Below are 14,100 nucleotides of genomic sequence, written 5' to 3'. Positions count from 1 at the left end.
TGACCTTGCACAGCCTTCCCTCACCTGAATCCAATTCACTGCAAATCATGACAGATGTCATGGTCCTCTTCAAGAAGGAACGACAAATCACCACCACAACAACAGCAACCAGTAAATAACAGACCTGGGATCTCAACTTCTGAGTTCAAATGTGGTTTTCTTTTTAACATCTCATGGTGCCAAAGGGAAAAAAAAAACCAAAACAGCAGCCTAAACCCTGTTCTCCTCTACTTAGATCGTAATTATAAGATATATGCATGAAAAAAAACAAACTATTACATGCTCAAAAATAATTTATTGTCTTGACAGGTGAACATTCATCTAATTATATCATTTATACTACCCATTTGCCTACAAAACCTCTTTATTCCCCTAATAAAATAAAACTCAGCTTTTGTGTGCATGAATAATCAATCACAAATTCAGAATTGGTGAAACCTCTATTAATGACATATTGCTGTGAAGGCCCATGCATATAAACATGAGCCATAGAATAACTTAGTTGTAGAGCCTCAGAATTAGATGGGACCTCAGAGGCCGACCTATGTAAGGATCTCCTCTGGGGGCAGCTAGGTGACACAGTGGATAGAGCACAGGCCCTGGATTCAGGAGCACCTGAGTTCAAATCTGACCTCAGACACTTAACACTTACTAACCGTGTGACCCTGGGCAAGTCACTTAACCACAATTGCCTCACTAAAAAAAAAAAAAAAATCTCCTCTGTAGGATTTCCAACAATTGGTCATCTAAGTTCTGCATGAATAACTTAACTGAGGGAGAATACGCTTTCTCTGGACGTCACTCAATTTACTTTTTTTTTTTTTTTGGCGGGGCAATGAGGGTTAAGTGACTTGCCCAGGGTCACACGGCTAGTAAGTGTCAAGTGTCTGAGGCTGTATTTGAACTCAGGTCCTCCTGAATCCAGGGCCGGTGCTTTATCCACCGTGCCACTTAGCTGCCCCCCTCAATCTGTTTTTGGAGGGCTCTGGTTATTAGGAAGTATTTCCTAACATCAGACCTACATTTAGTTCTATTCATCCCTCTGTACTGGGGTTAAGCCAAGCAATCCCTCTGCCATATTTTCCTCTTCCAATACTTCAGTACAGCTACCATACTTTCCTTACGTTTGCTCTTTTCCAAGTTCAGCACCTCCAGTTTCTTCAAGCTGTTTTCATATAACATGAACCCAAGGTCCTTCAAGAGCTTGGTTGCCACCCTTTGAGTACTCTCCAACTCATCAGTATCTTTCCTAAATTGCACCTCCCGGAATTGAACAGAATATTCCAGATGTAGTGCGAGTAGGACAGAGTACAATGAAACTATTGTCCTCTTCTTCCTGGACACAGTGTCTCTCAATGAAGCCTATGATTGCTTTAACTTTTTTTTATAACATTGCATGCTGTTGATTTAACTGAGCTTTCAGTTTATTAAAACCACAGTTCTTTTGCAGAGTTATTATCATGACTACTCCTTCCCCATTTTATACTTGGTGAGTTGATTTTTGAAACCCAAGTGTAAGATTTTGCATTTATCTTTATTAAATTTTCATCTTATTAGATTTGTCCCAATATTGTAGCCTGCCAAAATCAATTTGAGTCCTGATTCTGTCATTCAACTATGTTATCTGTACCTCCCAGTTTTGTGTCATCTAAAAACCAGATCATCACACCATCTATGACTTTGTTCAAGTCATTGATAAAAATGTTAAATAGCACAGGACTAGCCATACATCCCCAGAGTATTCCCCTGGAGACTTCCTTCTAAGGCAATATCAAACTATTCCTCATGACTTTGGGGGTTGAGCCATTTTATCATTTTCAAGTCAACTTGCCTAATGGTACCATCTCCTTACGCTTCCATATCATCCGGGTTCCAAATGCAGCCAGCTGCCAAATCTATGATGAAATTCCCCAACTGCTCTATTATGCACAATAGTTATAGGACAGGAAGTAAAGAATAATCATTTGCTTAATTGAAACCATAGGAGAAATTTTAAGTGGGGGTGAACATTGTTATTTAGATTTATAAATAAGTACCAATTACCAGATTGTGTAGGTAGGCAGGCAGCATTAAATGCAATGAATAAGAAGGAAACAAAAAGCAAATGGAAACAGTAAGACACTATTGACCCCACTAAACAAACAGGATTTCTGCTGTGCTTAAAGGGGCAAGAAATCTAAACAAAGGTATTAATAAGAGCCAAGATATTTCCACACTAGCACAGGAAAAACACACACACATTGAATGTGTATTGTTGGTAATAGCACAAAATAGGAAACAAAACAACCTATAAGACCAGTGATTGGGGGATGACTGAAGGAATTGTGAACTGGGAGAATAAAATAATATTATTTCATTAAAAGAAATGGCTACTGTATTATGAAGAATTTAACAATGTTGTGAAAACTGATATAAGCTGATAGACATAGGATAGGAAGGGGCTTCTCAGAGACCATTTAAAAGGGAAGTGGGAGATGGGAATAAGCATTTTATGAAGTGCTTACTATGTCCCAGGCACTGTGTTGAGAACTTTACAAACATTATCTCATTTGATCCACACAACAACCCTGTGATACAGGTGCTAGTCTTATACCCATTTTGCTGGTGAGAAAACTGAGGCAGACAGGGTAAGTGGCTTGCCAAAGATCACAAAGATAGTAAGTATTTCAGGCTAAACTTGAACTCAGAAATTCCCAACTCTAAGCCCAATGCTGATTTGAATTCATTTAATCTAATCACCCTATTTTACAGTTAGAGAAACTGAGGACAAGGGAAGGAAATAATTTGCCTCATGATTACACAGATAGTGGGTGTGAAAAGTGGAATTTAAACCTATATCCTAAGACTCCCTATGCAATGCTTTCATTTTTTTTTTTGTGGGGCAATTGGGGTTAAGTAATTTGCCCAGGGTCACACAGCTAGTAAGTGTTAAGTGTCTGAGGCCGGATTTGAACTCAGGTACTCCTGAATCCAGGGCGGGTGCTCTATCCACTGTGCCATCTAGCTGCCCCCTGCAATGCTTTCATATTACCAGGATATCTCCCCATATGAGATGTAATTTGTCATATTATCCCATACCATGTTATGTTATATATTATAAAAAGACTGGGCAGTGGTCACAGAACAAGTGTGAGAGCCAGAATTTGAACCCAAATCTCTTGTCTCTTGCTCCATTACTCTCTCCATGGTATCTCCCCATTTCCAACGAAACAATAAAAAATGAATGGGGGAAGAACAACACTGTTTACAACTACATAAGAAAATTAACTATAGCCACCAAATATTGAAAAATCCATGGAAGAAAAAGTTCAGAAATGAACAAGGAATCAAACAGGATGTTTTTGTCCCTTTCTTGTTAAGGTTAATATGTACATTTAAAAAACCAACTGCAAATAAAGTTTTAAAAATTTCATTTATGATATATTTGTGAAGGTTTTTGTTGATGGTTAATTAAGTTTGGAAGAGAAAAAAGAACACTTAAAAGTCTTATGTGTACATTAGTCTAGGCACCATAATACTTTTGTTCCCATCAGTTAAAAAAACATTTTTAGGTGTTTACTATGTAGAAGAGATACTTTGAAGATATAAAGAAAGGCAAAAGACAGTGCCTATTCTCAAGTAGCTCACAGCCTAATTTTCCTATGACAGGGACCTGAAAGAATACTGACAAGGTCAAAGAAATAAAAGTGGAGGGCTATGGATTTATCTATTATTAATTATCCATATCTACCTGTCTATCCATACATGTATTATGTGTATATGTAAATATGTAAGTATGTATGTATGCACATATGCATGTATATGTGTATGTATGTATTTGGAACTTCACCATCTGCACCAAGACAACCCTTGGTTGTCTTATATTCTTGCTTAAGGAATTCAGCTTCCTGGAAAGCTCCATTAAGAAAGGTTCCTGCTTTCAATACCTGTCTTAGGTAGAGATATACCTTGCAATATTTGCATACATCATATTTTAGGCTTCAAAGATGGATTCAGAAGGCTGCCTTAAAAGAATTGAGCTTCTGATGTTAAAAATGTAGATGGTGTGGTCAAAAGACTTTTTAGACCAGCCCCCAACTCCATCTGCTGTGAGATGTGGCCAGAATAAAATAGGAAATAACTACCCCACTCTCCTGCAGCCTTAATTTAGAAGTAGCATTCACCCGGAATAATAGAGGGAAAATTCAATAAAGCCTGTTCAGGATGAAGATGATCAGATTACTCTGCAAATTTGTAACTTCCAACCCCATTTTCATTCGCCAGAAATGAGATCATAACAATGCTTTGGCTTGGTGCAAGAAGAGATTTCTGCTAAATAGTAGGTGCATGGCACCAAATCAGCTATGGAGAAGAATTCTTTGTGGGATCAATAAGAGGTTTTCCAAAGCTGCTGGGCCAAAGATGGTTTATAGGCTGCTGACAAAGCAGCAAAAGGCTATGTTAATGGCTCTATACTATCCAGTTCACTAGCAGGGAGAGGCTCACAGGTCAGAGCCCTTCTAGAGTATTGTGTTCATCTATGGGTACTCCATTCTAAGAGTGATATTTCAGTCACTCCATCGATAAAAACATATTAAGCACCTACTATGCACTAGGCACTGTGATAAATGCCAGGGATACAAAAAGATGCAAAAGACAGCCCCAACCCTCAAAGAACTTATAATTTAATAAGGAGAGACAACATGCATGCAAACTAACATACAAAATAGGCTCTATATAGAATACATTCTGTTATTGTTCAGTTGTTTCAGATTCTTTGTGACCCTATTTGGGGTTTTCTTGGCAAAGATACCAGAGTAGTTTGTCATTTTCTTCTCCAGCTCATTTTACAGATAAAGAAACTGAGGTGAACAGGACTAAGTTATTTGCCCAGAGTCACACAGCCTAGTAAGTGTCTGAGGCCAGATTTCAACTCGGGCAGAGAGTTTTCCTGACTCCAAACCTAGCACTCTATCCACTGCACCACCTACCTGTCCATAGGATAAATAGGAGGTAATTAACAGAGGGAAGGCACTGGAATCAACATTCAAGAACGTTGATAGGATGGCCAGGTCATGGAATCCATTTTACTGCAGCAGAAAAACAAACAAACAAAGGGCAGGCATCTTAAATGTCATCAACTATGTAAAGAGCTGCCTTGGGGTAAGAGGAAGACATTTATTCTGTGTTGCTCCAAAGGCAAGCATCATTGCATCATTAATCATTTACTATATGCTAAGATCTGGAAATATAATTGCAAACAAAAAGAAAGATAGTCCCTGCCCTCAAGAAGCTTACATGCTAATGGGGGTAGACAACACATAGAATAAAACTGAAAGATTTATCATGTGGATATGAGGTCAAAGTTCAGAGAATCAAAAGCACAGGGAGGAGGGAAATGAATCATGACCAACCTGGGTCATTTCCCCAAATGGAGATCCCAGAATCAATTCACCCATGGGAAAGGGGGGAGCTAGCATGTATGTGGATTTATACCATTTTTTAGGAAGGCTCCAGCTGTTAAGGGCAGTTCCAGCATGAGGAAACAGGTTAATCTGGTGGCAAAGTCCAGAGAGAAACACAGCTGAGTGGGGCTATAAGGGAATAGAAGCAGGAGCCAAATGGGTGGAAGTTAGAGGAAAAGAGATTTTTGGCTCACTGCAAAGGAAGAACTTTCTAACAAGGTCTGTTAAAAAATAGAACAAGCTGTCTCACAAAGTAGTGAGCACTCTGTCACTGGAGACTTTCTATCATGAGAGGATGACCATCTGTTAGGGGCATTGTAGTCAAGATTTTTATATTGAGTGTGAAGTTAGAGACTTAGAATTGTAAGCAATCAAGGTCACCCAGTATGCTGTTTTCATAAACGTATCCAGGTACCTAAGGAAAGGTTGGCTTTTTGTGCAGTTTTTGACCAAATATTAAATGGTGGAATTATAAGCCCTGTTAAAATACCTGTCAATTCAATTCAATTTGTCAAGCATTTAATGTTGATGATTTGAAAACAAATGAAAAGAAATTAAAAAAAAAAGTCTCTTCCCTCAAGGAGTTAGTATTCAGGATCTCTTTTCAAATTATAACACAAATGAGTCTTCACCTATCTGATAGATGAAAGATTCCATTATGACTTCTCATGAGAAATATTAAGGTTTGGAAGGTTATTACCTGGTTACTTGAAATATCAGGCAGAATGTAACATAGTCATCGTGCTCAATGTAGTGTAGATTTGAAGCTAGGTTGAGCACTGGATTTGGGGTCAGGAAGACCTAAATTATCATTCCAGCTCTTGCTATCACTATCAAGTCCTGGGGAAATGACTTGACTTCTCTGGAATTTAGTATCCTCATCTGTTAGTGTTGGACTAAATAAACAATTTTCCACCTCAATATTTTATAACCTATACTGATTTTGAGCTAAAAAAAAAAAAGAAAACTCTTAAATGAAAACTGGTACATTCATATTATCCATATGAATTGGTGACATTCTTTAAACCATGTGGGTTGGCAAACCCATTTTGGATTGAATCATAGTAAGAGACACAATGGCTTTTTGTTTTTGTGGGGCAATGAGGGTTATGTGACTTGCCCAAGGTCACACAGCTAATACATGTGAAGTGAGGCCAGATTTGAACTCAGGTCCTCCTGAATTCAGGGCTGGTGCTTTTTTTATCCACTGCACCACCTAGCTGTCCCCCACAATAGCTTTTTAAAAATTTATAACAAGTACATCTAATTTACTGATCTACTTAATTCTTAGCAGAAACTCTCATCCAGCTTCTGCTTTTATCCAGTCAGAGAATTCCCTACTGGTTAAATATTTTAATTGACCTTTTTCTTATAAATAATTTTATTCAAGCATGGTGATTCATATTCATGGAGTCTGTTTGATTGAATTCTATTCTTAATGCTAGCATAGCATAATGATCAATAATCAGGAATGCTAACCTTTGAGGACCAAACCATACATGTTCTTCAAAACTTGATGCCATGTGTCTGGAAGAAGATTTGCCCAGTGGCACAGATGGCAGAATAATAACTGCTTTAAGTTCATTAGCAGTTCCTGACATAAGTGCCTAAGATGCTAAATTTATCTTTGCTTTCAGAAATAAGCCAATATATACAAAATCAAAATTGTCCCCTAGTGGATAAAGCCAATGACCTAAAAGACTGGTCAAGTATTTTTTTTATTTTTCTCCATTTTGGACTGTTCTGTTGCTTGTTAGCAGTCCTGATGGTTGGTCCCCAGAAATAGAAAGAGGAGGTAAAAGACAGCCCTCTGTCAATGTTGCCTGTTGTGAACAACTCTAGCACTCAAAACAACTACATGGCATAAGAATTCGAGATTATCTGTGGATCTCAATGTTCCATCTTATTTTGATTGTCTCATGTTGTCACAGAAAATCAAAAATGGGCAGAATTTTTATTCACTCCCCAATTGCCTTTGAGTCCTGCTGAGTTTGCTACCCATAATTGAAAACAATTTGTGACCATAAACATTTGCTATATGTCTGAGTTTTATAAGCCTCACTATTAGCTGATGAATGATCATAAAAGTTTTATATTTCCAGAAGAACTATATAAAGATTTATTAATAACTTTAAAGCCTTCTGTTTGAATTACTTGAAAGACATTTTCAGGTGTGCCAGCTTTGGTGGTGAAGTAAGCTTCTGTCATCACAAAGCGCAATATATGATTTTTGTTTACTTTTTCTAGATGGATCAGGACTAGATAAGGCTAGTTTATCATATCAGTGGAGTTGGCTACTGTCGATGGGATGACATTATGTTAGGGGCAATGAAAGCCAAAACACTCCTTCAAACTCTTCTTCATCTCTGAAATTATGTCCAAAATTCCAAATTGAAAAGGGGTTCAGAAAAGAAAGAGGCTGTACAGACAGACATAGGTTGCTTATCTTGATCACTTTTCTTAGGGCTGTCCCTGAGATAAGGTAACACTCCAGTATTCAAATACTCAGAGAGAAGTCTTAGGGAGAGGAATAAGCAGATTTTTCCTTCATCCCCAAGGTGATTAGCCTAAGATGATTAGAACTCTGCTCTGATGGCACAGGGTATCTCTGGTTCCTTGTTGATCTATTTCACTGGTCCATCCTCTTCCTGCCATCTCAGTGTGTTCCCAAGCTTCTGTCCAAGGCCTCCCCCTCCCTAGATTATTTCCCCTAGTAATCTCATCTATTTCCATGGATTCAGTTATCATCTTTATGCAGATGACCCTAAGATCTATACATTTAGACCAGATCTATCACCTGAATTTCAGGCACATTCATGTAGTCTGTTCTCCTTGCCAGAAATGTGTGCTACCACAACCCTTCCTTTCAGAATTCTTCAGGTACCATCTTGATTTCAGTGTCTGAGAAGATCCTGGGGACTGATTTTGGTTGGTGAACCCCTAGAAAGAGAACAGAAGAAAGAGAAGTGATATGACAACCAGCATGCCTCAGTTAAGAAATTCATTTGAACTTATGTAACTTAGACATTCCCACCTGGATATCTCAATTCCAGTTCAAACTCAACATAAACAAAACTGAATTCATCATTTCCCCTTAAGTTTCCCCTGTCCTTGTTACTACTGATGGCACCATTATCTCATATGGGATGGCTTGACATTATCTTTAATTCTTTCCTCTTTTTTACCTCTCATGCATATCATTTGCCAAGTCTTCTCAATTTTATCTCTATAATATCTCTGACATCAGGACAGCTAGATGATGCAGTGGATAGAGTCCTGGGACTGGAGTCAGGAAGACTCATCTTCCTGAGTTCAAATGTGGCCTCAGACACTTAATAGATGTGTGACCCTGGACAAGTCACTTAACTCTCCCCCTCCCTCAGTTTCCTCATCTGTAAAATGAGCTGGAGAAGGAAATGGCAAACCATTCTAGTGTCTTTGCCAAGAAAACTACAAATGGGGTCATGAAGAGTCAGGCATGACTGAAATGACTAAACACTGAAATGCCTATTTCTTTATTCTTGCCAATAAAAGCCCAAATAGGGTTACAAAGAGTTGGACTTGATTGAAGAAATTGAATAACAAAAAATCTCTCCCAATTGCCTCATCCCCACTCATATTGCTACCTAGTTGAATCCTTCACTATCTATTGCCTAGACTAGTGGTTGAGAATTTTTGTCATCTTTGAGAATAAGGAAAGGAATAGGCATTTTGGTGCTTTCTAAATACCAGTCATAGTGCCAACCACTTTATAGAAATCATATTTTTTAATTTCATTTGATTTTGGATGCCCTTACCATCTTTAAGATCACAAGTTTTGGTTATGTGGGATATATCTATCATTATTATATTTAGAAATTAAAACCTAAAAATTTAAAACAGGTCATTATTAATTATTTTAAAATAATGATAATAATCACATTATATTTCATAAATACCACTGTCAATGAAAAATTATATATTTTCAAAAATTAGTTAAAAGTGACATTATTTTGCATCTTACTGTAAATTTCTTTATTGTTTGGCTTAACAGAAGACAGTTTGATTCTCATATCTGCTTCTGCATAAAATCTGTTGTGATATGTTATTTTGGTTAAAGCATATGAAGAAAATCTGGCCTTATACAAATATGTAGTTGGAAAGGGGGGAAATATTTTAAGAGGCAAGTAACATTTTGGTATCTTCGTGAAAATAGTTTTGATTTCTTTTACTCCCTGAAAGCATCCACCAACCTCTTTAACTTTCTTTTTACCTTTAGGCTTTCTCATCTCTAATCTATTCTTTTTCTTTGTTCTTTTGTTTTATTTTCTGGTGGGGCAATGAGGATTAAGTGACTTGCCCAGGGTCACACAGCTAGTAAGTGTCAAGTGGCTGTGGTCGTATTTGAACTCAGGTCCTCCTGAATCCAGGGGCAGTGCTTTATCCACTGTGCCACCTAGCTGCCCCTTTAATCTATTCTTAATATGTTTATATGTTTGAATAGGTCACTTGCCTTCTCAAAAAAGCTTCTGGTTTTCCCAGGGTCGGTAAGATAAAACACAAACTCTTCAGCCTGGCTTTTAGACACTGCAATCCAGTTCTTGCCTACTTTTCTCAGCTTTGTTTTTACCTTACTCTCTTTCACATACCCTGTTATTCTAGACAAATTGAACTACTGGTTCTCTGGAGTTAATATCTTGTTTCCCACCTCCATGGAATCATGTAGTCAGTTCTCCTTGCCAGAAATGTGTCCTAACACAACTCTTCCTTTCAGAATTCTTTCATAATCAGCTTAGGTATCATCTTGATTTCAGTGTCTGAGAAGATCATAGGAAACGATTTTGGTTGATGAACCTCTAGAAAAAGAACAGGAGAAAGTGAAGTGATTAAAAGAGGCAGCATGCCTCAGTCAAGAACAAGCCATGCTAAATTGGCTTTATTTCCTTTTTCCAATAGGATGCCTAAACTAGTTGATGAATGGAATGCTTTAATACAATTTAACTAAATTGTAACAAATCTTTTTTTTTTTAAATTTTGGAGGCAATTGGGGTTGAATGACTTACCCAGGGTCATGCATCTAGTAAGGTGTCTAAGGCTGGATTTGAACAGCAAAGCTTTTTCTTCCATAAAAGTATTTTATTATTTTCCAGTTACATGTAGAGATAATTTGCAACATTTCTTCTTATAAGATTTCTAGTTTCAATTTTTTCTCCCTCCCTTTCCTCCCTCCCCACTCCCCAAGACAGCAAGCAATCTGATATAGGTTATATATGTACAATCGCATTAAACATATTTCTGCATTAGTCATGCTGTGCAAGAAGAATCAGAGCAAAAAGGAAAAACCTCAAAAAACAAAAACAAAAACAAAAATAATAGAGATAATATGGTTCAATCTGCATCTAGATTCCACACTTCTTTCTTTCTGAATTTGGAGAGCATTTTCCATCATGAGTTCTTTGGAACTATCTTGGACCATTGTAATCCTGAGAAGAGTCAAGTCTATCACAGTTGATCAACACACAATGTTGTTGATATTTGTACAATGTTCTCCTGGTTCTGCTCATCTCACTCAGCATCACTTCCTGTAAGTCCTTCCAGGTTTCTCTGAAATCCGCCTAGAGTAAAGCTTTTAATAAAATATCTCATACTATTCTTTGTGAAGATAGAGGGGAATGGATCCAGTCAGTGGATTTAGAACTGCTTCAGTAGGGTAGCAAATATCCGATAGAATACCCTCAAGTATCCATACATGGCCCTGTGTTGTTAAACATTTTTAATCAGTATATGGATGAAGATACAGAGGTCACATTCATCTGATTTGAAGGTGACACAAGCCTGAGAAGGATAGTTAAAACAATGGATGAAAAAATCAGGATCCAATAGGAAATAGTTGACACTTGAGGGTCTATGGAAAGACAAGTACTCCTGCATCTCAATAAACATACCTGTTTGTTAAATTAGATTTTATTTCTTTGATTGCAAATATAATTCTTCTTTAATTCTGCTACTTTTTGTTTTCCAGTGAAAATGAACAATATTTTAGAGCAGTCCAAATGAATGTAGAATTCTCCCACAGGGCTGTGTGTCAAAGAAGTATGCTTCATTATTATTTTTTTTTATATTTTCCCAGTATCAGTAAACGTGAATCTTCAATTTTATAAATGGAAACAAACAAACAAAAAGATAACACAAAGCAACTAGAATAAAATAACTAGGGGGGTATTTAGGGTGAATGTATTATAAATACTTTCCCCCAACTTGTTAGCTTTTCTGTTGACAACTCAATTTGCCTTTATTTCAACTGAAATTTCATCAACTGCTTCTGCACCAGGAACATTTGACATCATGGCTTTATGCTTCCAGCAGTCTTTTACAATGTGGCTTGGTGATATATGACCTAATGTGTGTCTTAGGTATGAAACAAACAATGTTTGGATTTTCTGAGCTTAACTCCCGCCACAGAAATGATCGACTTTTAAAAGAACCTAGGGAATTTTATTCTGTCTTACCCAACCTCTACATGTAGAAATGCTTTCAAGATCCATTGGAGATGGAGCAGAGTCTAATGTTATGCAATCTTGAGACACAACTGTCTGTCTCTGAAACATATGGCTGGAAGTGGATAATGGTCAGTCTAATTTCAGAAGTAGATTATTCAGAAGAGATGCAGAGAGATAATAAAAAACAAAATGGGGCTATTTTATTGAATAATGTTTATGTAATTGTCATTCAAGCCAGATGTATTGGTTCAACTAAAGACTTCACTTCCATCCTGACCCTACCAGAATGGGTTCAAATTTTGCTTCTAACATATACTAGCTATGTGGAAATGGGAAAATAATCTAAACTTTCAATATACTAGATGACTTGATAAAACTTTTAGGTTATTGATGAGTCTGTAACAGCAGAGAGCATTTCCACACTGGGAGTTCCTTACATGGGTTCAGTCACAGATGAAGACTTCCCCTACACCAAAATTAGGACACGACTCAAGAATTACTCAGAATATATTTGCTGAATATCATCATGGAGAGGATGTGTATATGTATGGAGATATGATTGTATAAATATAAATATAATCCTTTAGAAACATAAATGCATAAATACTTTATAAATTATAAAAATTACATTAGAAAAATACTTTAGAGATTATAAAATACTTTAGAAATAATTTAGAAATTTACTCTTTGGATGATATACTATGTATGGCTAGTCTTCAATTTTCTTGTCACCAAGATTTTGATTTGCATACATACTTCCTTCATTGTCTTTATAATATTTTTGTTTGTTTGTTTCAGGTCTTTTTTAACTGTTGGTGTTCACAACTGAACAAACCATGGGGAGGAAACTGGACCTTTCTAGCTTGACAGATGATGAAACAGAACATGTTCTTCAGGTGGTTCAGCGAGATTTCAATCTTCGTAAGAAAGAAGAAGAACGGCTTAGGTAGGCTGATTTTACTACTTAAAATTTGCGATGGTGAACCACATATAGATGAGACAAACAGACTTCCTAAGCTTTTCTGCCAATAAAGCCTGGGAATTAATATTGTTATGTCACATAAGCAAATATTTACGTGTATTTAGGGGTCAATCATTACTATTTGTTAATTCCAGGGTTAGACCATGTGTGTATACAGTGGTATGTACATATTGACTTTATAACCAGGATTTTATTGGTGACTCACCTCTTAAGAACAGCTAGTGAGTACAAGAATTATACAATTTGTGCATCAAATGGTGACTTTGAACTTGGTTCCAACTTCAATTTTTTCCATTCCTATTTGTGGTGAACAAATAGAGAGCAACTTAAAAGGTAACCTATAAACAATGACATTATGGTGCAGGCTGTGTATATGAATGATAGGAGTAATACTCCATTAGAACCACTGTGCTAAGGAAACCAAACCTATTTGCTGAGAGAATCTTGCAAAGAATGACCCTAGACATAGGACGCGAGAGCTAGAAGAAGACCAACGTGACCTGTTCTCCCTCTGCCCTCGTTTTATAGAGACTAAGTCATAGAGAGATGAGGTGATTGGATCGTATAGTATGATAGTAGGACATTGATTTAAAGCTAGAAGATACTTTTGGGGGGCCCAAACCCCTCATTTTACAGATAAGGAAACCGAGGCCCAGAAAACCTAAGTAACTTGGCCAAGGTCACACAACCAGCAAGTGCTAGTTACCACTAGAACCCAGATCTTTTGCCTCCTAGCTCAGTGTTCCTTCGATGATATCACAAAGAATATTGTTCCAAATTGCCAATATTCAGAAATTCTGGCTAAATGCTGGCAGCTTAAAAATACATATAAATCTTGGCACCAGGGTCTTCTGAAGGGAATGTAAAGGTGCTGGATGAATGGATTTCATAAAACAGGATTATTTTCCTCATCAGGAAATAGTCATAAAAAGTTTTATTCCATAAGCATTGTACATACTCTATGACCCTTTCTATCCCTATGGGATATTAAGTAAACCACTGAAAATAGACACTTTCTCTGAAGAGATGATCTTCAGAAGTAGAGATCAATGACAATGTGCTGTGCAAAGTGACAAAGCTTCAAAACTAAGAGGAATAGGGGCCTTCATGTTCAGGACACATCACTATATTTGAAAATTAACTCTTCTGATCCTCAAGGGAAATAATAAGAACTGTAGTACCTTCCTCAGAAGAC

The 14,100-nt window shown here is 37.0% G+C and overlaps 1 protein-coding gene across 2 annotated transcripts in view; it reads left to right on the top strand.

Moving 5' to 3' along the window:
• Positions 1-14,100, top strand: part of LOC122729861 (myosin VIIA and Rab interacting protein) — a 441,763-nt gene that overhangs the window by 28,761 nt on the left and 398,902 nt on the right. For both annotated transcript variants that reach the window (XM_043968959.1, XM_043968958.1), the window contains exon 2: positions 12,722-12,869. In XM_043968959.1, the coding sequence (XP_043824894.1) occupies positions 12,760-12,869 (110 nt within the window). In that variant the 5' untranslated portion in view covers positions 12,722-12,759. The remainder of the gene's footprint in view (positions 1-12,721; positions 12,870-14,100) is intronic.

Source organism: Dromiciops gliroides, chromosome 5 (assembly GCF_019393635.1).
Source record: "Dromiciops gliroides isolate mDroGli1 chromosome 5, mDroGli1.pri, whole genome shotgun sequence".
Taxonomy (NCBI): Eukaryota; Metazoa; Chordata; class Mammalia; order Microbiotheria; family Microbiotheriidae; genus Dromiciops; species Dromiciops gliroides.
The sequence above is the reverse complement of the archived record's forward strand: the minus strand, read 5'-3'. Positions and strand labels throughout refer to the sequence as shown.